The sequence below is a fragment of the Symphalangus syndactylus genome, chromosome 8 (assembly GCF_028878055.3).
Source record: "Symphalangus syndactylus isolate Jambi chromosome 8, NHGRI_mSymSyn1-v2.1_pri, whole genome shotgun sequence".
NCBI lineage: Eukaryota > Metazoa > Chordata > Mammalia > Primates > Hylobatidae > Symphalangus > Symphalangus syndactylus.
Window position 1 is genome coordinate 112,906,493 of NC_072430.2, and position 26,221 is coordinate 112,932,713.

The following is a 26,221-nucleotide window of genomic DNA, read 5'->3' on the forward strand; positions in this document are numbered from 1 at the left end:
GCTGTTTTCTCTTTGGAATTCAGCTATATTGTCAGTAAAAATGATGGGTTTTGACTAGACATTTTAGTAGAGAACTCTGAAGGAATAAAGGGAAATACTTCTTTTTCTTTTTCTTTCTTTTCTTTTCTTTTTTTTTTGAGATGAAGTCTCGCTCTTGTCCTCCAGGCTGGAGTGCAATGGTGCGATCTTGGCTCACTGAAACCCCCGCCTGCCGGGTTCAAGCTATTCTTCTGCCTCAGCCTCTCGAGTAGCTGGGATTACAGGTGCCTGCCACCACGCCTGGCTAATTTTTGTATTTTTTAGTAGAGACGGGGTTTCATCATGTTGGCCAGGCTGGTTTCGAGCTCCAGACGTCAGGTGATCCGCCCGAGGCGTCCCAAAATGCTGGGATTACAGGCATGAGCCACAATATTCATTTCTTTTGAAATTAAGCCTTTGTGATAAAATTCTGTTAGCATTATGTTTGAGATCTTCAACTGTAGCTGTTGTAGGTACTAGAGCAGCTAGATCTAGAACTGTAGCTGTTCTAGGTAGGATCTGTTGGGAAACTGGAATTAGGAAGTAGCTGAAATAGCATCTGTTAGAGTTATTTATTCAGAGATCCAGGAACAGGGATAACCCATGTTGGTTTCAGAATGTAGAGGAGAGAATTCATAATCATATTAAAACAACTTAGGGATGGGCACAGTGGCTGACACTGGTGATTACACTTTTGGAGCTGAAGGCAGGAGGATTGCTTGAGGCCAGGAGTTCAAGACCAGCCTGGGTAACATAGTGAGACTCAGTTTCTACAAAAAATAGAAAAAATTAGGCAGGCATGGTGGTATTTGCCTATAGTCCTAGAAGAGTGAAGCAGGAGGATTGCTTGAGCCCAGGACTTTGAGGTCACAGTGAGCTATGACGGCACCTCTTGCACTCCAGCCTGGGTAACAGAATGAGACCCTGTCTCTTAAAAAAAACAACAACAAAAACTTAGAAATTGCTTTTATTTTGGGAGTTGTGAGGTTAGGTTTTTTGTTGTTCTTGTTTTTTTTAACCTCTGAACTCGCTAATTGGATTCTTGGCTTTTAAATTAATAATTGAAAATCTTTCAAGGAAAGTTGGTTGGAGAATGGAATTTCTCCTCAAACTCTTGTCAGCATAATCAAGTTTAGAATGATGAATGAGATTCTTACTGTGTTTGAATTAATTTGCTTACAGACTTATTTGTGGATGAAGAAAATTTAGGCTAAGATTGATAATAGTCAAGCTATCTTGATATATATATATATATTTTATTATACTTTAAGTTCTAGGGCACATATGCACAATGTGCAGGTTTGTTACATATGTATACATATGCCATGTTCGTGTGCTGCACCCATTAACTCGTCATTTACATTAGGTATATCTCCTAATGCTATTCCCTCCCCCTCCCCCCACCCCATGACAGGCCCCCGTGTGTGATGTTCCCCTTCCTGTGTCCAAGTGTTCTCATTGTTCAATTCCCACCTATGAGTGAGAACATGTGGTGTTTGGTTTTTTGTCCTTGTGATAGTTTGCTGAAAATGATGGTTTCCAGCTTCATCCATGTCTCTACAAAGGACATGAACTCATCCTTTTTTATGGCTGCATAGTATTCCATGGTGTGTATGTGCCACATTTTCTTAATCCAGTCTATCATTGACGGACATTTGGGTTGGTTCCAAGTCTTTGCTATTGTGAATAGTGTCGCAATAAACATACGTGTGCATGTGTCTTTATAGCAGCATGATTTATCATCCTTTGGGCATATACCCAGTAGTGGGATGGCTGGGTCAAATGGCATTTCTAGTTCTAGATCCTTGAGGAATCACCACACTGTCTTCCACAATGGTTGAACTAGTTTACAGTCCCACCAACAGTTTAAAAGTGTTCCTATTTCTCTACATCCTCTCCAGCACCTATTGTTTCCTGACTTTTTAATGATGGCCATTCTAACTGGTGTGAGATAGTATCTCATTGTGGTTTTGATTTGCATTTTTCTGATGGCCAGTGATCATGAGCATTTTTTCATGTGTCTGTTGGGTGCATAAATGTCTTCTTCTGAGAAGTGTCTGTTCATATGCTTCACCCACTTTTTGATGGGGTTGTTTGTTTTTTTGTTGTAAATTTGTTTGAGTTTTTTGTAGATTCTGGATATTAGCCCTTTGGCAGATGAGTAGATTGCAAAAATTTTCTCCCATTCTTTAGGTTGCCTGTTCACTCTGATGATATTTTAATATGTCCAGATACTGCATTTTACCAGGCATAATATTTCTGATTTATCTTACTTAGGAAAGGGAATTCTTGAAGAATTATGTCCAGCGAATAGTTGATGTTCGACCCACCTTGGTTCTAGTTGAGAAAACAGTGTCTCGGATTGCGCAGGACATGTTATTGGAACATGGCATTACTTTGGTCATTAATGTAAAGTCAGTGAGTGTTTTTAATTTTCTATTTTATTTAAAAAAAAAAAAAATCACAGCTTTTAAATTTATATGCACATATGGTAGGTATACAAGAATCTTTTTTTCTTTGCTGTTCTATTTGTATTGAAAGTGGGACAGAAGATATGGCACCTATTTCATTAAGATTGAGAATTTCAGACTGGAACTGGAAGAAAGTGTAATTGATTATTTAATACTTATTGGTGTCTACAAGACCAAAAGTGAAATGGACATTAGTTAATCACTAGGTATTTGTTGATCCTTTGTTTTTGTTGGAGAATTGCTCAAGCAGAAAACGTTCTCTCCCTTGAAAAGTTTACCCTGTGCAGAACAGGGGCCAATTCTAGGAAGTTGTTTTTCTCCCCACAGTATCTTGTGGTAATCCATGGTGCTTAAGTGCATTTTTATAATGTTATTAATATGAGTAAGGTTTCAGTGGGCATATATTGATTACTAAGCAACTAAGTGTAGAAGAATCTGGAATAAAGAAACTCATCATATATTTATTAAAAAGGAAATTTGTGAATGTTATTTTTTAATTTCTCCATTACTTTTCCAGATTAAATTTACAAAGATTTTTATTCTTCTCTAGTTTTGTAATATAATGTTTTTCTGTTTTGTAGCAAGTTTTGGAACGAATCAGTCGAATGACCCAAGGTGATTTAGTGATGTCAATGGACCAGCTGCTTACAAAACCACACCTGGGCACTTGTCACAAATTTTATATGCAGATATTTCAGTTGCCTACTGGTGAGTGATCTTTAGCATAGATTGACCTGAGGAAAAGAGTTAACTTATCACTACTACAATGTTTACTTACTAGGAAATACCTATTAATAGTGGGTAAGTGAGGATAGGCAACTGTGGTCTTATTCATGTAAGAGTTTTTCTTTTACAGATGTTAAGAGAGTGAATTAATTCTATTTGGACTTCTGGATTGCCACCTCCACCATCTTAACTTTCTGTTTGTTTTTATTTGTAGAACAAACCAAGACGCTGATGTTTTTTGAAGGTTGTCCGCAGCACTTAGGCTGTACAATCAAGCTAAGAGGAGGCTCTGATTATGAGCTGGCTCGAGTTAAGGAGATCCTAATATTTATGATCTGTGTTGCTTATCATTCTCAACTAGAAATATCCTTTCTCATGGATGAATTTGCTATGCCTCCCACATTAATGCAAAACCCTTCATTCCATTCCCGGTTTGAGGGACGAGGGCATGAGGGGGCTGTCCAAGAGCAGTACGGTGGAGGTTCCCTCCCCTGGGATCCCGACATCCCTCCTGAGTCTCTGCCCTGTGATGATAGCAGTTTGCTGGAATCGAGGATTGTGTTTGAGAAGGGTGAGCAGGAAAATAAAAATCTTCCACAGGCTGTTGCCTCTGTGAAGCATCAAGAACATAGCACAACAGCTTGCCCGGCGGGTCTCCCTTGTGCTTTCTTTGCACCTGTACCGGAATCATTGTTGCCACTCCCTGTGGATGACCAACAAGATGCTTTAGGCAGTGAGCAGCTGGAGAGTTTGCAGCAAACGGTTGTGCTGCAGGATCCCAAAAGCCAGATAAGAGCCTTTAGAGACCCTCTACAGGATGACACTGGATTATATGTTACTGAGGAAGTCACCTCCTCTGAAGATAAACGAAAGACTTATTCTTTGGCCTTTAAGCAGGAATTAAAAGATGTGATCCTCTGTATCTCCCCAGTAATCACATTCCGAGAACCCTTTCTTTTAACTGAAAAGGGGATGAGATGCTCTACCCGAGATTATTTTGCAGAGCAGGTTTACTGGTCTCCTCTCCTCAATAAAGAATTCAAAGAAATGGAGAACAGGAGGAAGAAACAGCTGCTCAGGGATCTCTCTGGACTTCAGGGCATGAATGGAAGTATTCAGGCCAAGTCTATTCAAGTCTTACCCTCACATGAGCTAGTGAGCACTAGAATTGCTGAGCATCTGGGCGATAGCCAGAGCTTGGGTAGAATGCTGGCCGATTATCGAGCCAGAGGAGGAAGAATTCAGCCCAAAAATTCAGACCCTTTTGCTCATTCAAAGGATGCATCAAGTACTTCAAGTGGCAAATCAGGAAGCAAAAACGAGGGTGATGAAGAGAGAGGGCTTATTCTGAGTGATGCTGTGTGGTCAACAAAGGTGAGCCAGACCACTTTTCGATGCTCCTGTGCATTTAGGATGTGTTGAATGACTCCTCAAAGGCAGGCTAAAAAAATCAGTTTGGCAGACTGCATGCAGATTTGTGAAATATTTCTTCTATGCTATTTTTGTTTTTGTCTTGAGTCTGCTGGCTTATGTGTTACTTTAATATGTATGAAGCAGAATTGTAATGAAACTGGGTTTCAGGGTTTTAAGATGAGCTTATAGTAAGCTAGGAAGATCCCTGAAGTAAGGGGAAATGTGGAGCTGCTTAAAATTTCTGACAATATGACTTGGATGTGGTATGATAATCCTGGATCCTTGTGCCAGGGCGTGAGAGATGGAGGCTTATTGTAGGAAATAGATGTGTTTTTAAAAAAAAATTAGCAGGAAATATATTTGTTTTCTAAAAAAAAGTTAGCTCTTTTTTTTTTTTTTAACGTAAAACATTTTACCTTGTTATTTAACTACGACAGTGACCTTTTTCTTTTTAGGCATAAATTGAGAGCAAATTAAGGAAGGTTTATAGATCCATTATTGATAATGGTAGCAATAAAACTAATTAACAAATCCATTGCTAGATGAGGAAATGCAATTGTTTAATAAAACGAAAAGATGTCCAATTTCGCCAGTAGTCAAGGAAGTGTTAAACAGTATATGTTCAATTTCACTAGTAGTCAAGGAAGTGCTAAATAATAGTGGTGCTAAATAATTTTTTATTTGTGAGATTGACAAAAAGGAAAGTCATAAAAGACCCATGGTTAATGATGGCATGGAAAAACACCTTTCATAAATTTTATGTAAGTTTATACAAATGTAGGTATATGTACATTTGTATAAATTTATAGAAAGTGATAGGAAAGTCTCTATTAATTTACACATACATGTATATACCTTTGACCCAGGACTCCAACTTTTTATAATCCTGCAGAAATAATTAAGTATGCTTATATAAGGGTGCTTGCATTTTGTAAGAATATATGTACAAAGATGTTTATTGATACAGTTTAAGGATGAGCAGGATCTCAAGTCATTTAATGACTTGGATAAAGCCCATGATATATTTTAAGTGTTAAAAAGCAAATTGTGTTTTGATATGTGTTGCATTATTCCATATTTATAAAAACAAAACCCCCTGTGTGTACTTAGGTAGGAAGTGATGTGTGTATGTGGGACAGGTATGTAAACTAGCAAAAAGAATAGATATTTTAAAACCACAGAGTCAAACTGCTCAGCTTAGGAGGTGGAGTAGAATCATAGGAGGAGCAGTTTTGTGTATTTTATGAACTTCTTCATATGCTTCTATACTATTTCAATTTTAACAGAGAGCTGGTTTTACCTTTCTAATGATCAAAAACAGCTATAAGCATAGATAAATAAACACTTTAGAATTTAGATTTCTGGGTGTCTCAGATTGATGTTATATCCCATCAGTTCAGACTGTTAAATATGGATATATTTAATTAATTTTTCTTCCAAAATAATTTAGTGCAGTTGTGTAAAATGAAGAGTAAGTTAAGAAAACAAGCTATCTAGACATTGTTTTGTATTTTTAAGTTTAATTGAAACTTTTTGGGTTGTCTTTTCTCAAAAACCAACTGCCCTTCTTCCTTATATTTAGTTTCCTGTAGTTTAAATCTTGACCAGAGCCCCTATAGTGATAATTGGAGGCTTTACAAATAGAGTGGAGTGTGTTTGGTACATTGGGGTTGAATGTGGTTGCCGTCACTTGCTCATCCATTCATTCCTTCTTTTTCAGGTGGACTGTCTGAATCCCATTAACCACCAGAGACTTTGTGTGCTCTTCAGCAGCTCTTCTGCTCAGTCCAGCAATGCTCCTAGTGCCTGTGTCAGTCCTTGGTAGGATTCTTTTCCCCCTACACTATTCCACTTAAGAACAGAATTCCAGCAATTAAAAAAAAACAAAAACAGTCATTAGGACCTGTATTTAGGTACACAGCACACTACTGGTCGTATATGAATTGATAGAACTTTTAAACTTGTGAAGTAAATATGAAAATACATGTTTGTTCATGAGTAGAAGTAAATGAGAGTACGTTAAGAGTGAGGGATAGAAGAGGAATTTGTATTGGTTGACTTTCCCTTATCTGAAATGCTTGGGACCAGAAGTGTTTTGGATTTAATATTTTTTCAAATTTGGAAATATTTGTATATACTTAATGAGTTATCTTGGGGATGGGACCCAAGTCTAAACATGAAATTCATTTGTGTTTCATATACACCTTGTACATGTAGCCTGAAGTTAGTTTTATATAAAATTTGTAATAATTTTATGTATAAAACAAAGTTTGTATACATTGAACCACCAGAAGGCACAGGTTTCAGTTGTGGAATTTCCCACTTGTGGTATCATATCAGGACTCAAAAAGTTTCAGATTTTGGAGCATTTTGGATTTTGAATTTTCAGATTAGGGATGCCCAACCTGTACTTAAAAAAGTAAGAAAGTTGACACACAGGCCGGGCGCGGTGGCTCACACTTGTAATCCCAGCACTTTGGGAGGCCGAGGTGGGCTGATCACGAGGTCAGGAGATCGAGACCACGGTGAAACCCCGTCTCTACTAAAAATACAAAAAAATTAGCCGGGCGTGGTGGCGGGCGCCTGTAGTCCCAGCTACTCGGAGAAGCTGAGGCAGGAGAATGGCGTGAACCCGGGAGGCGGAGCTTGCAGTGAGCCGAGATTGCGCCACTGCACTCCAGCCTGGGCGACAGAGCGAGACTCCGTCTCAAAAAAAAAAAGAAAGTTGACACACAAAAAGCTTGTTTATAAGCATTTTGATGATAGTATGTACAATTTAGGCAGGTTTTCCTTCAGGCATAATTTTTATAAAAGCAGTCAACCTTTTGCTTTATTAGTGGGTTTTAGTCTAAAACTTAAGTAGATTGATAGAAACTGAAATACATTTTATGTTTTAAATTATTTTTTTCAGATTATTGTCACAAAAACCTCACACAGACGTACATAGCCTTATATTACATAGTTCACCTTTAGTTTTAAAAGTACTATGGAACATAACTTCTTTTTTGGGGGCACTGTTTCCATGCCAAAACATATTCTGTGTTTTAATTTTAGATACCTGAAACACTTATTTCCAGCAGTGAGCCCATGGGTTCTTCTAGTAGTATAGCTTCAGCAGGCAGACTTGGGACTGGCAGAACCCATGGGAATTTTCTCTGGGAGTTTATATATAGGTCGAGGCTTGAATAAGATGTGGATTTCGACAGTTATATAGCCAAACTGTCTTGTGAGCATTTATAGGTTAGATAAAAAGTTAGAAACTGGCACTTTAGCAAGAACTGCTGTTTTCCATAATCAGTAAAGGCATGGACAAGAGAGTAGGAGACCAGAGTCACACCTTGTGCTGACAGGGCTTAAGCCTTTGTAAAGGAAACCTTTACCTCTTCTTAACTCAGATCAGTTTTACTAAATTAATATTATAGTTTATGCATCCTCATTAGTTTCATAAGATACTAGTGGATTGGGAGTGAAAAAGGTGCTTTAGTGTGGCAAGTCTAAACTTGTTTTATTGGATGAGCTAAAACCTGTTTCATAACAACAAAGAACATTACCTGCTTTCATACTTCATTGTAAGTACCATACATTTAATAGGTAATCACAGTTTGTGGTCTCATGAAATGTCTCTGGTGCATGGTAATTCTTATATTTCTAAGAGGTGGTCTCTTCTTTAGGATTGTAACAATGGAATTTTATGGAAAGAATGATCTTACATTAGGAATATTTTTAGAGAGATACTGTTTCAGGTAAGAACATATTTCTTCCTTCTGTTCCATTACACATTTTTGATGCTCAAAATTTCAACCTAAAACGTAAACATGAGTTGGATGTCAAGTGACTGTTACATGATCCTCACCTTCATAGTGCATATCAGAGTATATCATTCAAAGAAGTAATCTATTTCATATTTAAACTGAGATCTCGTATCCAGAAGATTCCTCATATCTGCCCATCTAATTAGCCTACCATCAACATTTTTCGGATACCTGTTTTTTTACAGTGATTCAAATGAGAGGTAAAATGTTGGAATCATCTAGACCTCAGTTTAAGTCTTAGCATCATCACTCGCCACTTACATGACAAAGCACTTTACTAGTCCCCTTTATAGGGAATAACAATCCCTAGAATTGTCAGAAGGTAAAAGGAAATGTTTTAAAATTGTTTGGCAAATAGAAGATGCTTAACAAATGGAAACTATCACCATGCTGTAGCTGAAGATGATGTTCAGCTGCAGGCTCAGAGCAGCATGAGTACCTTGTGCAGATTGTCCACTAGTCAGGCTGCACTTTGACAGTGGTTCTGATTTCTGTTTCATGCTTAATGTGAGAAGGGTTCTTTTGTTTGTCAAAGGCCTTCTTATCAGTGTCCAAGCATGTTCTGTGATACCCCCATGGTACATCATATTCGTCGCTTTGTTCATGGCCAAGGCTGTGTGCAGATAATCTTGAAGGAGTTGGATTCTCCAGTACCTGGATATCAGCATACAATTCTTACATATTCCTGGTGTAGAATCTGCAAACAGGTAAATAGACCCTATTGCTGTATTTTGTTTGCCATTTATTTCTTTATTTGTATGGTTTTTTTTTTCTAAGGAGAAGGTTTCCTATATGGTATTGGATTCGTTATTTGTTATAGAGCTCTGTTTGTCATTGTTATTTTACCTTCCAGTGCTGTATGTTCAATCCAGTATTCGTCTTTTGAAGATCCCATCTTAGGAATGTATCAGTCACTAAATAAATACAAGTGCCTTACACAGTAAAGTATCTTGAGGTTGTATCTTGACATATCTCAATTTTGTTTGTTTATTCATTCAACAAACATTTAGCACCATTTATGTGCCAGATACTGTGCTGGGCCCTAGGAATGAAAAAAAGAATAAGGAATGACTTCTGTTCTCTAGGGGAGGAGACAGACTTGTAAAGCAATAACTGCAGTATATTAGGATATTTGTATAATAAATTTGAGCCTATATCAGCATTTCTATTCACATACAGATGAGACCATGTTGAAATTGATCTCTACTGGTTTTTATGCATGTTCTTGAGAAAAGGATGTGTGTTTTGTTTCTTCTTTGTGCCTTTCTTTACTTTGCTAACTCTGGGGCAGAAATTTAGTGCCAATATTGTGTTTTTTTAAATATATGATTTTTATCCAGACTGCTTGCAATCTGGATAAAATGTTCCAAATTTAACTTATTACCTTAATTAGGTTATTTCTTTTTTCTTTTTTTTTTTTTTTTTTTTGAGACGGAGTCTTGCTCTCTTGCCCAGTCTGGAGTGCAGTCGTGTGATCTCTGCTCACTGCAAACTCTGTCTCCTGAGTTCAAGCTATTCTCCTGCCTCAGTCTCTGGAGTAGCTGGGACTACAGGCGTGTGCCACTATGCCCAGCTAATTTTTGTATTTTTAATAGAGACAAGGTTTCACTACATTAGCCAGGCTGGTCTCAAACTCCTGACCTCGGGTGATCCGCCCACCTCGGCCTCCCAAAGTGTGGGGATTACAGGCGTGAGCCACAGCGCCTGGCCTTAATTGGGTTATTTCAAAGTTTGCTTTTGGAAGGCACATATGGGAATTACATATAAAATAATAGCATGACCTACATTAATCAGTGGTAGAGAAGGGCAAAATCAAAGTTGCACCTGCAGCAGCAAACATACAGACATAAAATTATTTCTAGCAATTCTTGGTCTTAGTTTCATACTTATTCTTACCGACTTTAGTTCCTATTAGTTAGCTGGTAATAGTTTGTTGTAGAATATGTTAACTGGGTAGACTGACCAATGAATAGCTTAAATTTGATCTTTATGACTTACATGCTTTGCTATATGCACTTTATTTTAAAACAAAAACTTCTACTTTTTTATGCTAGAAAGGAAAAGGTAAGTTTTGTTACACTAAAATGAAAAACTTACAATGTCAAGGAAAAATACAACATATATGACTAAACATAAATATATGTAATATCAAATTTCTATAAGCCATGATAATAGAAAAATGGGCAGAGGACATGACAATGCAATTTAATGCAAATGGCTACTTAACAAATAACAAATAAATGTTATTCATTAATAGTCAGATAAGCGTAAATCAGTAAAATCTCTTTAAAATTTTTCCTTTAGGAGATTACATTTCAAAAATTTCAATTCTAATTCCTAGGATTGGGTAAGAAAGTGGGGGAAATTGATATTCTTAAATATTGTTGGAGACTGTATACACTGGTGCACTTGTTTTGGAAGACAATGTGGCAAAAATTATCAAAGATCATATAAATGTTTATGCCCTTTGACTTACCAGTTCCCACCTTTATTAATTTATCCCACGGGAATAATTGTGGATATTTGTAGAAAAACTTGTAATGTCTTAAAGGCACATCAGTAAGGATTGGTTAAATACGTGTCCAGATACTCCAAAGCCATTTGAAAAGTTGTTCAAGAATATTTTATGTGGGAAAATATTCACGATATGTTGCTAAGTAAAAGATTATGAAACTATAGCAGTTTTTATTTACAAATATACTGGCTGTGTGCGTGTCCATGTATGTATGTATATATGTATATGTGTGTGTGTATATATATATATAAATACATCAAAAGTAAACATATACTAGTATATTAATGTTGTTGGTGGGTTTATTGATGATGCTGCTCTCCTCCACCACCCCCAAGTCCACCCACCTTTGAACTTTCTCATTCTTTTCCCAGTTTTCTGCAGTCAGTATATATTAGGTTTGTATTAGAAAAGAAAATGTTGGCCGGGTGTGGTGGCTCACCTGTAATCCCAGCACTTCGGGAGGCTGAGGCAGATGGATCACGAGGTCAGGAAATCGAGACCACCCTGGCTAACATCGTGAAACCCTGTCTCTACTAAAAATACAAAAAATTAGCCGGGCGTGGTGGCACGTGCCTGTAGTCGCAGCTACTCAGGAGGCTGAGGCAGAAGAATGGCGTGAACCCGGGAGGTGGAGCTTGCAGTGAGCCGAGATCGTGCCACTGCACTCCAGCCTGGGCGACAGAGCGAGACTCCGTCTCAAAAGAAAAGAAAAGAAAATGTTATCTCAATATGTGATTAGGTAAACTATTTTTGCTGAATTCCAGGTAACACCAGTTGTTGCTCTTTCCAATGAGTCCTGGTCTATGTCATTTGCAAAATACCTTGAACTTAGGTTTTATGGGCACCAGTATACTCGCAGAGCCAACGCTGAGCCCTGTGGTCACTCCATCCATCATGATTATCACCAGTATTTCTCCTATAACCAGATGGTGGCGTCTTTCAGGTAAGAAATCCTAGGAATCTTGTGCGTGATCTCAGATTTCATAATCCCTTAAGAATTTTTTAACATTTTCACTGTTACTAGATTGAATTAATTTGTGGGATTCCCCATTTCTACCCTTATAAATGCAGAGGACCAGACTGTATTAAGAGCTTTCAGTATTATTTTATTTACTCTTTACCCTATGAAATAGTTCTTATTATCCTCACTTACAGAGCTTACTATCATTCACTTACAGAGCTCTCAAGTGATGGAGTAATGATTTGAACCTTGGTCGATCTACTACCAGCCTCACTTTAAAAAAAAAAAATTTAATATAAAAATTTTAGAAAAGTATGAGACAGGATCTCACTGTTACCCAGGCTGGTCTTGAATTGTGCTCAAGTGATTCTCCTGCCTCGGCCTTTCAAAGTGTGGGGATTAGAAGTGTGAGCCACCGTGTCGGGCCCTGGCCTAACTCTTAACCATTGTTTTGGCATCTGATAGCATCTGAAAGTCTGTCAGAATTTTTGCCAAGACATTAACCATCAGAAGGATAATCACATATTTCTGATAGAGCTAAAAGTCTGTGTTCAAAGAATTGATAGTTGCCATTGTGGTATTAAATAATTTGAGAAAGCCTTCAGGTTCTGCCTTCAAAATATATCCAGAGTCTGAGCACTTTTTACCACCTCTACCACTACCACTTTGGGCTGAGCCTCTGTTATCTTTCACCTAGATTATTGTAGTAGCCTTAGCCAGTCTCCCTTTGGCCTTGTCCCTTTAGCCTCTTCTCAACACAGCAGTCAGAGTGGTTCTGTTAAGGGGCAATCAGCTAAGGCCACTCCTCTGCTCTACACACTCCAAAGGGTGTCTGTTTCACCCGGAGTGAAAGCCAAAGTCCATTTACTGGCCTTTAATCTACCTGCACTGGCTGCCCAGGACCTCTCTGCTCTTACCTCCTACTACTCTCTCTTCACTCATCCTACTGCTGCCCCGCTGGCCTCCTGACTGGGCCTCAGGCGTGTCAGGTAGGTTGCTGCCTGGGAGCCTTGTACTTGTTCTTCCCTCTCTGAATTGCTCATTCCCCAGATATCTGCTTGTTGCTTCCTTGCGTCTTACAAGTCTTTGCTCACGTTTCACCTGCCCTGACACTCCCCCATCCTAGCACTCTGCTTCTCTTTCTTGCTATATTTTTCTCCATAGTACTGAACATCTGATATGTATTTTGTTTGTTACCTGAATCTTGTTTTTCCTGAATTGTGAGAACAGGAATTGTTAGTGTTATATCCTCAGCACCTAAAACTGTGTGGCACATAATAGACCCTCAGGAGATATTTGCTAATTAGAGCTTATTTCCTTTTTTAAGCAAGAGCTTTTAACCGTGCATGTAGGGCCTTGCAGGGGAGTGGGGTTGTAGCATTTATTAGTCAATATAAACCCACAGGTGGAAAGGAAACAAAAGACTCATGAAGAATCTTCAGGAGCTGGAAAGTAATGAATACCTACAATTAGATGTAGGTATTTTAGTTTCCTTATTAATAGGGATGGTTTATAGCAATCGTTTTTGGTTACAGCAGGTAAGGATAACTTCAAGGGATAAATGATGGTACTACAGCGTAATGAAAGATAAAACAAAATCCCTCCAGAATTGGGGAGGATATTTATTGTAATGGCTAAAAATTATTTTTGTGATTGTTTTAAAATGCCATTTTATATTAACTTTTTCTCTTATGCCTCATAGGATTTAGTTGAACATCATGATACAGCTCTATTCAAGGTATTAAACTATTTTTCATTTTCTATTGGTCCTTGTATTTTCTTCTCAGTTATTCTCCCATTCGACTTCTTGAAGTATGTGTTCCACTCCCCAAAATATTCATTAAGCGTCAGGCCCCATTAAAAATGTCCCTTCTTCAGGATCTGAAGGACTTCTTTCAAAAGTAAGTTCAGTTTCTTTTATCATCTTCTTTTGTTTATTTACAGCTATTTTAAAGTATCAGATTTATTCATTTTACTTTCTTTGAAAATGTAAATTTTCTAATTGTATGCTATGCATGCTTGGTGTACAAAAAGAAAATTGTAGACGCTATGGAAAGATAATAAAAAAGAAGCCAAACTCTTTTAGACATAACAACTTAAAATTTTTTTTTTTTTTTTTTTTTTTTTTTTTTTTTTTTTTTTTTTGAGACGGAGTCTCGCTCTGTCGCCCAGGCTGGAGTGCAGTGGCGCGATCTCGGCTCACTGCAAGCTCCGCCTCCCGGGTTCATGCCATTCTCCTGCCTCAGCCTCTCCGAGTAGCTGGGACTACAGGTGCTCGCCACCACGCCCGGCTAATTTTTTGTATTTTTAGTAGAGACGGGGTTTCACCGTGGTCTCAATCTCCTGACCTCGTGATCTGCCCGCCTCGGCCTCCCAAAGTGCTGGGATTACAAGCGTGAGCCACCGCGCCTGGCCAACAACTTAAAATTTTGAAGTACATCCTTTTAGGTCTTATTTACTCTGCAAAACTGTATGTAATTCTTAATTAGGTAAAACATTATTTCAATTACATTTTGCATGTAGCTTTTTTTTTCTATTTAGGTGAGATAGAAAATTTGATTCACCCTTTCTAAAGTGTTTAATGTTCTCTCTATTGTTAGAGTTTCACAGGTATATCTTGCCATTGATGAAAGACTTGCATCTTTGAAAACTGATACATTTAGTAAAACAAGAGAGGAAAAAATGGAAGATATTTTTGCACAGAAAGAGGTAATTTATTTCTTTGATAGAAAATTCAAAAGTTAATTATTAACTTAATAGCAGTTTCTTTTCGGGTATGTCTGTATAGTGTCTCTGTCTCCTGACGTTGTTTCTGTTCCTTGTAGATGGAAGAAGGTGAGTTCAAGAACTGGATTGAGAAGATGCAAGCAAGGCTCATGTCTTCCTCTGTAGATATCCCTCAGCAACTGCAGTCGGTCTTTGAGTCACTCATTGCCAAGAAACAAAGTCTCTGTGAAGTGCTGCAAGCTTGGAATAACAGGTGTGATTTTGCAGTCTGGTTTTCTTTAATATTATTGCCACATTTGTACTAATGTGATATCTTAAAACTTAAAAATTTTTAATTATGGATGTTTTATTTTGTGCTCAAGTTAAAGAAACTCTTGTTTCCCGTCACTCTCCTTTCCTCTTTGTGTTTTAAAATATATGTGCTATATTTTAGGTAGCTTGTGAAGATGTAAAAACCAGAGGAGAACAGCCTTTGTTTCTAATATAATTTGAAACAATGTAGTTCAGATGTGTGTGTGCTGTTGAATTGTTTTTAACTGAATTAGTGTGCCATGAGTCACTATTGGTTTTTGGCCAGCAATTTCAAATATATTGTATATTGATATGTTTATCTTATGCCTTTATTTAAATATTTATTTTTTAGAAGTATTTTTCTTTATAATAATTTGCTATTTTTTTTTTACAACTATAGTCAGATCAACAAATGCTCCTGGTTAATTAGATATGACAAAAACTTACTCTTATTTATATATAACTTTAAAGACTATGGTAATCCAAATAGGAAAACTTTGTGATTTCAAAGTTGTAAAGAGAAAATTTATAAACAGCACTCAAGGGGCTAGAAACAAACCATATATATTTTTTTTTTTTGCTTTTGGCCACAGGTTGCAGGACCTTTTCCAACAGGAAAAGGGTAGAAAGAGACCTTCAGTTCCTCCAAGTCCTGGAAGACTGAGACAAGGGGAAGAAAGCAAGGTATGAAATATAGTCTTGTCCTTGGTCCTTAATCGATAGAAATATAGTTAGTTCCATTTATAATACTTAGCAGGGATAGTTTAATATGTACTTTAGTAAGATATCCAGTAGGGTTTTCCATTTTGAATTTGTGAGGTTTCAAGGAACTATGACCTGGATTACTTTTATGTTATAACCTGAAATAAAATGATTGCTTATAATTTATTTATTTGAAATGTTTATAAAAGCTACAGTTTGCTGCATCACCAAGGGTAGCATCATGGTGACAGCAAGTGCTACAAAGGAAAGTCGTGGATGCTCTGAGTATATAATAGGATCCTCATTTATTTTATACTCCGTAGTTTTGGGTGTTTTTAAAATCTCTGTGCTTAAATAAGAGGTTTTTCTTAAGGTATTTGAACTGCGTAAGTTCTTTTTCAACTGTGTTAGTTTTCTCTTGCCCGGTGACAGATTATCCCAAACATAGTGGCCAAAACCACAAATTTATAGATAGATATATCTATATAGATGTTTATAGATAGATATATCTATATAGTTGTTTATAGATATATGTATATAGATGTTTATAGATAGATATATCTATACAGATGTACATAGATATAATACTTAGGATTATCCCTTACGCCTAATAATCTTGTATAGATAGATCTATATCTATCTATCGATCTATCTCGATATATCTATCTATCAATCTTTCTGTCTATCTAGATAGATATATCTATACCTAGATGCTTAATTCCAGGAAGCGAGCTACTATTTAGAATGCAATTCTCAAAGTGTGGTTCAAGGACTCCTGATAGTCCAAGACCTTTTCAGGGACTCTGCAAACATTTTTTTTTTGAGAGATGGAGTGTCTCACTCTGTCATGCATGCTGGAGTGCAGTGGTGCGATCTCGGCTCACTGCAGCCTCTGCCTTCCGAGTTCAAGCAATTCTCCTTCCTCAACCTCTCGAGTAGCTGGGATTACAGGCGTACGTCACCACACCTGCTAATTTTTTGTATTTTTAGTAGAGATGGGGTTTCTCCATGTTGGCCAGACTGGTCTTAAACTCCTGACCTCAGGTGATCCACCACCTTGGCCTCCCAAAGTGTTGGGATTACAGGTGTGAGCCACCACACCTGGCTCATTTTTATTTTTTATTTTTTCGGTTGCATATCTGTATGAAGCTAGATTTTCTTTATATACTTCAATCATAATGGTGTATCTCAACAGATTACATGCAGAAGCCAAATATGAATCTAGCTATTTTCTATTTAGCTAGACATTAAAGATATTTTTCAAAATGTAAAGCAGTGCTACTCTTTCACCAATTTTTTTTTTAATTTTAGAAAATTGGTATGTTACGTGTTTAAATATGTTACTTATATTAATGGGTTTATTATTTATAAATGAGTTCATGCACATTTAATAACTTTCTCTGTTTTAATTTCTAATAAGGTAAAAATGTCTAAGGTAAACAAAAGCTAATTAAAAATATTAAGGGGGTTTTTAGTAATTTTTAAGGGTATAAATGAGTCCTGAGACCAAAAAGTTTAAGATTCACTGGATTAAAAAATTTTTTGAGTGTGATTTTCATGTTTTCCATAAGAACAAAGTATTTACTTCTCTACAGATAAGTGCAATGGATGCATCTCCACGGAATATTTCTCCAGGACTGCAGAATGGAGAAAAAGGTTGGTCCTTGAATCTGGTGATCACTTGCCATAGGATTTAAAGAAATTTCTTATTGTATAAGTTGTTTTAAACTGTTTGAGCAGTTTTTCCGATGCTGTTGTTCATAGACTTTTTTTCCTTCCTGTAGAGCACTTGTAATCCTATCAGATTAAGATTATCATATAGTGTATTGCAGTAAGATAAATCAGGTTATAGAAGTACATGAAATATAAAGAATGCTGCTATTGGGGAAGAAAAACAGAAAAAAGTAAATTGAATTTGTTTTGCTTATTATAAAGTCAATCCCCAGGTTTCATTGCAAAAATCTTATAAAGTTTAATTTACATTTTTAATGTCACTAAAATATTGTCTAGACTTAAGATGTCTTTCACAGTATTTCATTGAATAACTTGGTGTCATCATAGAAACTTTGTGGGGAAATTTACATAGACTGTAGAACCAGGAGCTCAACTTATAATTCTTGGCATTTTTCTATTATAATTGCTTTTTCTTTCCCAGAACAAGCATGCAGTCTTTCTCACAGTGTCCTAAATTCATTCTCTATTAAGCTAGAAACTAATATTTAGGTAGGCATTGTGGTATAATGGATAGCGTATTGGATAGGAGTCAGTCTTGGTTGATAGTTGCAGTACTGCTACCAGGATTTGATTGTAGTCAAGTCATATATAATCTTTCCGGATTTTTGTGTCCATTTCTATGACATGAGCTACATGACCTAGATGATTTTTAAAAAGTAAAAATTCTACCTTTTAGGAAGTAGGAATATGAATGAGCATTTAAAAAATATCAGGTAGACATGGACTTAATGTATGTAAATGACTCATTTAAGATTGTGTTTTTCTTTAGAGGATCGCTTCTTAACAACTTTGTCCAGCCAGAGCTCCACCAGTTCTACTCATCTCCAATTGCCTACACCACCTGAAGTCATGTCTGAACAGTCAGTGGGAGGGCCCCCTGAGCTAGATACAGCCAGCAGTTCCGAAGGTAGAGGTTAAGTCACTTTTACCCTATTTCATTGTATCCAGGACTGAAAGATGTATCATTGATTTACATGAATTACAGCCATTTCTCTAAGGACAGATATTTGCTTCATAGTAACAGATTCATGCCTTGCTTTCTGTTTGTTTGGTAACTACTAAATTATAGTATAAACTTTGAAATTAACTTTAAAATTGCTATTTAACTCAGGTGTAATAGCCACAGTGCTTCAGAGATGTTTAAAAAAACAAGTGTCCCTTGGAGTCCATGCTGTGTGTGCTTCACTGTTGTTTCCTGTTTTATCTCATAGTGGTCTTTTCCCTTGATCAGAAATTTTAAACTGTTATTGGTATAGTATACATATGTCCATATTCCAGAAAGGAAAAGAACCAGTCAGCAGTTTATACTTTTTATTCTCTCTGAATATTAATATATAAGTAGACTATTTTTCATTTTAGATGTGTTTGATGGGCATTTGCTGGGATCCACAGACAGCCAAGTGAAGGAAAAGTCAACCATGAAAGCCATCTTTGCAAATTTGCTTCCAGGAAATAGCTATAATCCTATTCCATTTCCTTTGTAAGTATTATTAAAACCAGTGGCTCTTAGCAGGGGGGTTATTTTTCCTTAGTTGCTCGCTGCATATTTAAATATATTTATCTGATTCATGATTTTTCAATCCTAAATTTTATTTCATCTTAGTAAAAGAGAGGTCTTTTGATACAATACTTTGTAGAACATATAATCATTATAATATAGTAGATGAGTGGATAAAGCACTAGCCAATGTTACTTATAAATGTTTGAATTACTTGTTCTGGAAACACTTGTTTGTTTATCTTTTTTCAAAGATATGTGGCTATATCCACTGATTTAATAATTATAAAAACATATTGCTTGTTATATATGAGGTTGGTAGTTGATTTGCTGGGACATGGCATTGTCCTAGCACTGATGATGAACTGCAGTGACTTGTACAAGTTTTCATGTGATCTTTTTTTTATGGGGCACACTCAAATTTGGAAAGAATATAGGCTGGCTGTGAAAGTTTATTTTTCTTCCACTGGTTGACCCATGTGGCTATCAAGTGCTGCCCTTGTTATGGAACAAGTGTATCCAAAAAGTGGACATTTTTGTTAATAAGGCCTTCTGCTTTTTATTAACTGACTTACATATTTATTCAATCAGTATTTAAACTTCTATTTAGTGCCTGTTTTAGTGCCCTGTGATGTAGAATAATATTTGTAAGGAACAGTCATCGCTCTTAGGAGCTCATAATCTTTGGGAAGATACAGTTAGGACTCACAGTACAGTATGTGATACATTACATGACAGTAAAATACAAAAGGTCCCTTTTTTTTCTACTTTAGACCTGAATATATCAGTTTCTTGATTGGGCTGGGATCCCCCTTATGTTATGGTCTTTGTTCATGCTGTCACATTTATTTTTATTTTTTTAATTTTTATTATTTTTGAGACAGTCTCTCCCTCTGTCACCCAGGCTGGAATGCAGTGTTGTGATCTTGGCTCATTGCAACCTCTGCCTCCTAGATTCAAGTGATTCTCCTGCCTCAGCTTCCCCAGTAGCTAGGACTACAGGTGTGTGCCACCACACCTGGCTAATTTTTGTATTTTTAGTAGAGACGAGGTTTCACCGTATTGGCCAGGCTGCTCTCGAACTCCTGACCTCAGGTGATCTGCCCACCTCAGTCTCCCAAAGTACTGAGCTACTGGACCCGGCTCTTTAAACTTTTTTTTTTTAATATAGTTTTTTTCTTTTTATTTGTTTCTCTTCTCTCTAAACCACTTTTTTGAAACACATTCTTTTTTAATCATTCAGTCCTGTTCTTTCTAAGAAGAATTTACTAGACCCTCCCCCTTACCTCCTGCTCCAGTCAGAGTAGGTTTCTGTTACATGCTCTTAAGATTCCTGTCTTGGTCCGTTCATGCTGCTCTGATGAATTACCATCGACTGAGTCGCTTATAGACAACAGAAATTTAATTCTTACAGTCCTGGAGGCTAGAAGTCTGAGATGAGGGTGCCAGCATGGTTGGGTTCTGACAAGGGTCCTCTTTTGGGTTGTAGACTGCTGTTTTCTCTTTGTATTCTCATGTGGTGGAAGGAAGCTGAGAAAGCTGTGTCTGGTCTTTTTTATGAGGACACTAATCCCATTCAAGAGTACTCCACTCTCATGACCTAAATTACCTCCTAAAGGCCCTACCTCCTTATACCATAACATTGGGAGTTAGGATTTTAACATATGAATTTTGTGGGGGCTGGGGGGGGTAAACATTCATTCTGTAGCAATTCCCTTATAGCAATTACCACAGAGATTATATTTATTTATTTATAGGATTATCTGTTTCTTTACCCCCATTACATTATAAACCCTGTGGTGCCAATTTTTTTTCACCATTGTATTGTTAACATCTCACACATGTAAGATCCTTAAAAATAGTTTTTCTTCATATTATATCCTTGGCATGTTCGGTGTTCTGTAAATAGCACCTAAATTAGAAATGACTGTGCCTAACAGTGCCTAGGTGAGTTAGGGTCAGAGTCAGGGGAGCAAAATTTAAGTTGAAATGGAGCTACACTGGATTTTTTTGTGTGATAATAGTAAAGTGGCTGTGTTGCGTGGTTTATTATTGAACTAGTAGTATGTCTTCTCCACAATTTCTAGAAGACTTTTTCTCTCTAGCTTATAATGGAACAAAATATCTTAGACTTCTGCTGTTCATTGTAAATTCTTTTTGAGATTAGTGTGGCCAGAGTCTTGGCAGTATGGAAAGGTTTGTTTGGAGTGACTATTGCAGAACCCTCTGATTTGAAACCTAATTAATTCTGATAATTTTCTAATTGCCTTCAAAAACTTTCTGTTGATATCTTTTTCTTTCCTAATGATTCAAGTTATCATATCTGCATACATTTTGGCTTTCTTAATTATATTCTTAACTCTACAGTACTTAGTTAACTTATGTATTTTAAAAATTTGCATAGTGATCCAGATAAACACTACTTAATGTATGAACATGAACGAGTGCCCATTGCAGTCTGCGAGAAGGAACCCAGCTCCATCATTGCTTTTGCTCTCAGGTATTATTCATGGGATTTTGACTTATGATGGTATCTATGTATTTTATGTATATCTATTAATCCCTTATTTTGGGAATCTTTCACATAAAGCAAAATGATTAAATATAAGCAAAAATATATGTCTTTAGTCACGATAGCTTGTTCTTTTTTTTTTTTTTTTTTTGAGACAGAGTGTCACTCTGTTGCCCAGGCTGGAGTGCAGTGGTGCAATCTCGGCTCACTGCAACCTCTGCCTCCTGGGTTCAAGCAGTTCTTCTGCCTCAGCCTCCCGAGTAGCTGGGACTACAGGCACACGCCACCATGCCCAGCTAATTTTTGTATTTTTAGTAGAGACGGGGTTTCACCATAATGGTCAGGCTAGTCTTGAACTCCTGACCTCAGGTGATCCACCCGTCTTGGCCTCCCAAAGTGCTGGAATTACAGGCGTGAGCCACCGCGCCTGGCAGCTTGTTCCTTTTATGCATAGAAATCTTCTCTGAACCCAAATAATGAAGTGTAGGATGATTCCTAAGTAAGCTCCTAATAACTAAATTGACTTGGCAAGTTATTTACTGAGCCTTGAATCCTCTATCCATTCTGTTAAAATATGTTTCCCTCGTATCCCTTCTCTCAGTTTACTTGTTGACATAGTACTTGGAGCATCCTGCCTTGTACAATCTGAATATCTTTTTTGTACCATTCACTCATTATCTACTACCCTACATATGAGGTAAAATTTTTCTACTTAGAAAACAGCAGTCACCTCTTACCCATTGAGGATATGTTCTAAGAACCCCCGTGGATGTCTGAACCTACAGATAGTACTGAACCCTATAAATACTATGTTTTTTCCTGTACATACATACCTATGATAAAGTTTAATTTATAAATTAGCCTAGCCACCATAAGAGATGAACAACAACAATAAGATAGGACAGTTTTATAACAATATACTGCAACAAAAGTTATGTGAATGTGCTCTCTCTCTTTCTAAATATGTTAATGTTTTTGGACTGCAGTGGACTGTGGGTAATTGAAACTGTGGAAAGTGAAACTATGGATGAGGAGGGACTACTGTAATGCTGTTCTTATGCCTTATTGCGTAGACATTTCTGACTTTTTAGTTTATACAGTTATCATATATCTTAAAGCTATATCCACTTTAAAAATATATAGTATGTTTAAAAGGGCAAAGATTTTAAATCTTTTTTTTTTTTTTTGAGACAGAGTCTTGCTCAGTTGCCCAGGCTGGAGTGCAGTGGTGCGATCTCAGATCACTGCAAGCTCCGCCTCCGGGGTTCACGCCATTCTCCCGCCTCAGCCTCCAGAGTAGCTGGGACTACAGGCGCCTGCCACCATGCCTGGCTAATTTTTTTTGTATTTTAAGTAGAGACGGGATTTCACCATGTTAGCCAGGATGGTCTCCATCTCCTGACCTCGTGATCCACCCGCCTCAGCCTCCCAAAGTGCCGGGATTACAGGTGTGAGCCACCGCACCCAGCCTTAAATCTTAAGAATATCTTGGTGGTAGCTGATCTTAGTTTAAGTAGAATCTAAGATGTTTAAAGCAATTTTTTCCCACTGGAAGGCGATTACAATTTTTAATTTTTCTTGTTAGATGGTAGTTACAAGAAGCCCATTTATTCAACAAATATTTGAATGTTTACAAAATATGATATACTAGATGTTGGATGTACAGGAGTAAATAAGATAGATTTACATGCCTCTGCCTTTATGCAGTTTAGAGTTTACTATGTAGATAATGAGGAATTTTTTTCTTTTATAAGATTCCATATGATAAATTTTTAACCTTTGCCTTTGGCCTTAGTGAACATGGTATAAGCTTCTCACTTTATTTAATAGTCATAATATATTAATAGGTAAGAAAGGTAGGAGAGTCAACCAAATCAAAAATATTTTTTGTGCTATTAGGAAGTAAGGATTCTAGTTGAGATCATCTTTTTTCAATGTCTTAGAAAAACAATACATCCTAACATGCCTCCCTTCTAAAGCAGGGTTCCCAGACTGCTAGCCTAAGAGTCAGGTTTTTTTTTTTTTCTTTTTGGTTAATAGAACACTAAACATTTTTTTCCCTTAAAGTTTAGTACTTTAAGTAGAAAAGCACTCTCAAGTTCTTTTTTTCTCTATTGTACTAAACACTGAGGCTTCAAACTTTTACCAGTTCAATCCCTGAAGTCATTTGATCTAAATATTAGTAAGTAGGCTTTTAAAATGTTTGTTGAGGATATTGACACTGGTTGGTGAGTCAGTGGGGTCATATTTTATATTACCTTCTATGAAGACATTGACCTTCCTCATGAAGCTTCTACTTGATTGCTTTTGTTAGTTAACCAAAATTAATTTAATTATGGAAACGTATAATGATTGTGCTTCTATAATGCAAAACTACTCTAAAGCATATGATTTACTTTTAAAGAAGAAGTTAATGTTTAACGTTTTTCAACCTATTTCTACCCTAAGTTGTAAAGAATACCGAAATGCCTTAGAGGAATTGTCTAAAGCGACTCAGTGGAACAGTGCTGAAGAAGGGCTTCCAACAAATAGGTGATTCATGATTGAGTAGAAACTATTTTAATTTAGTTATGTTATCATTTTCTGTATGCTTGTACTTCAGTTTTATTATAGCATTTATCAGCATAAAAATTTCTAGGATTCAGATAATGGCACTCATTTCAGCCAATAATTGAGACAACAAAGCTCAAATATAGCAAAAGAACTGAAACAGTCCCTTAGGATGCAGTTTTATGATAATTGCAATAGCAGTTAAATGTATATTGCAGATTTAATGACATTTTTGAAAAAAAATGAAAAGGTGTTTTTATTTAAAAAATAACTTGTAAAATTGGTAAGCTCCTGCTTGACTTGGCAATCCAAAGTATCTGTGAATTGTTTATAATAAATAAAGGTCTTAATACTTCGAAAACCAAACCCAAACCAGTTATTTTGGCATGTTCAGTATTTTAGACTTTTAGACAGAAATTGTCACATGCTCATTATTGTGATTCTTATTGAAATAGAGTTTCCAACTCTACTAACATGATAAAGTTTTATCTGAATTATCATTGTCATAACTAGTGTGAGAGAAAGGAATTGATATTTTCTGTAGTTGTTTGATTTATGGTGCTGATATAGTGTTAATGGACTTGGGAAACATAATATATTCCTCCATACATTTTTATAGTTACAGCATTTCACTTTTAAGTCCAGTAGATATTTCAGACTTTTTGTTCTGTGTTCTAGCCTGTGTTTATGTAAATTATGAATCAGACTTTTGATATTGTAGGTGGGCTTAGGTAGGAAGTAAATCAGTATACAGTGTAATTAGTGTAGAGTACTTACTATTTTCTGCTTGACTTGTATAAAACTAATTTTTTCTTTTTTTTCTTTTCATTTTAGTACTTCAGATAGCAGACCAAAGAGTAGCAGCCCTATCAGATTGCCTGAAATGGGTGGAGGACAGACAAACCGTACAGCAGAAACAGAACCACAACCAAGTAAGATTACACATGGAGGAATATTTATAATTAGATTTACCTATAATTATGGTTTGAAAAAGAAAATACATAAAAACAAGTACTATCTGGCAATGATTTACTCCTTATGATCTCTGAAATATAAATTTAGAAATTTTTGTATGTCCTCTTTATAGGTGTTTTGCTTTTCTTTGTTGATTCTTATCTCAAGTGTTAAGTTCAAGGTATTGAATTCGAAACTTTTAGAAGCTCTTTGGTCTATGCAAAAAGGAGCATCTGCTTCCTAGAAGAGCTTTCAGCTTAAAATATACAACCTAAGATGCAAGATAAATTTTTTTCCTTTCTAGTTTTACAGTATTACTGGCACTATGAAAATAAATTTTCATGCATTCCCTCCTTTAATCCCCCTAATAACCACATAAGAATTATTTGATATATCCTTATTTTTCAAGAAGGAACTTAAAATTTAGATTTAGTAACTTGCTCAAGATTAGACAGTGCTGGAACTGGGATTTGAATTTGTGTTTCTCTGACTTTGTCAGGAACACATTCAGCTGCAAGTAACACAAAATTCAACTGTAAGGATTTAAACAAATGACAGCTTATTTTTCTAAAATAACCAAACCTGGAGGTTGGCAGTTGCTGGCATTTGTTTAGCTGCTCAGCATTGTTATAACATTAGGGGAATAGTTTCTCTATGATTCCTTTAAGTTTTCCTCATGGTTAAAAGTGTTCCATTTTTGTTTGCATTTGAGGCAGAAACAAGGGTGTTGCAAGCTGCCGCTGTTCTCTTTCATTAGGAAAGCAGAGGCTCCTCCTTTAGTCTCATTGGTCAGAGCTGAGGCTCATGGCCACTCCTGACTGAAAGAGACAGAGAAAGTAGGGAGCAGCATTGTCCTGGTTGGGTTATACAAATCATGATCCTTTCCTGGTGCTGTACACATAGTTACACACCCTACCCCGCTCCCCTCTTCCCCTAAGTTGGCATTCTGTTGGTAGGGAACCAGGTAGGAGTGGATATTAAGGAGGCAATACTAGTGTCTGTTACCCAAGTAAGCACATTTATGATTGACATTTTCTGTGAATTTTGTAAATGGTAAATTTGCAAGAATTAGAATCATATTAATAGTATGATGAATGAAGCTCAAAACTAGGAGTAAAAGTATAGAGCAAGCTTTAGTAAATTCTTGGCTGTTTGATGGCCTTTTTTATTTTTTGAAAGATGCTGAAAAGGAAATCTTGTATTTTCCTGTGTTAAACTGTAGGAACACAAACGACACAAAGATGTTACCTTTAACTGAATTCTTGTAGCTTGTGAAATTGTTTTGTGTTCATTTAGTTAACTATATTGCAATACTGTAAGAACTCAGCCCTGATTTAA

At 36.5% G+C, this 26,221-nt stretch overlaps 1 protein-coding gene across 10 annotated transcripts in view; it reads left to right on the top strand.

Annotated features, from left to right (window-relative positions):
• PIKFYVE (phosphoinositide kinase, FYVE-type zinc finger containing) overlaps window positions 1-26,221 on the top strand; it is a 92,126-nt gene that overhangs the window by 53,900 nt on the left and 12,005 nt on the right. For all 10 annotated transcript variants that reach the window (XM_063645008.1, XM_063645011.1, XM_063645010.1 and 7 more), the window contains 17 exons: window positions 2,296-2,436; window positions 3,071-3,197; window positions 3,430-4,589; window positions 6,349-6,449; window positions 8,300-8,371; window positions 8,976-9,147; window positions 11,720-11,898; window positions 13,704-13,817; window positions 14,517-14,625; window positions 14,742-14,896; window positions 15,528-15,618; window positions 17,232-17,292; window positions 18,140-18,277; window positions 18,730-18,850; window positions 21,272-21,367; window positions 23,828-23,911; window positions 24,764-24,861. In XM_063645008.1, coding sequence (XP_063501078.1) covers window positions 2,296-2,436; window positions 3,071-3,197; window positions 3,430-4,589; window positions 6,349-6,449; window positions 8,300-8,371; window positions 8,976-9,147; window positions 11,720-11,898; window positions 13,704-13,817; window positions 14,517-14,625; window positions 14,742-14,896; window positions 15,528-15,618; window positions 17,232-17,292; window positions 18,140-18,277; window positions 18,730-18,850; window positions 21,272-21,367; window positions 23,828-23,911; window positions 24,764-24,861 — 3,019 coding nt within the window. The remainder of the gene's footprint in view (window positions 1-2,295; window positions 2,437-3,070; window positions 3,198-3,429; window positions 4,590-6,348; window positions 6,450-8,299; window positions 8,372-8,975; window positions 9,148-11,719; window positions 11,899-13,703; window positions 13,818-14,516; window positions 14,626-14,741; window positions 14,897-15,527; window positions 15,619-17,231; window positions 17,293-18,139; window positions 18,278-18,729; window positions 18,851-21,271; window positions 21,368-23,827; window positions 23,912-24,763; window positions 24,862-26,221) is intronic.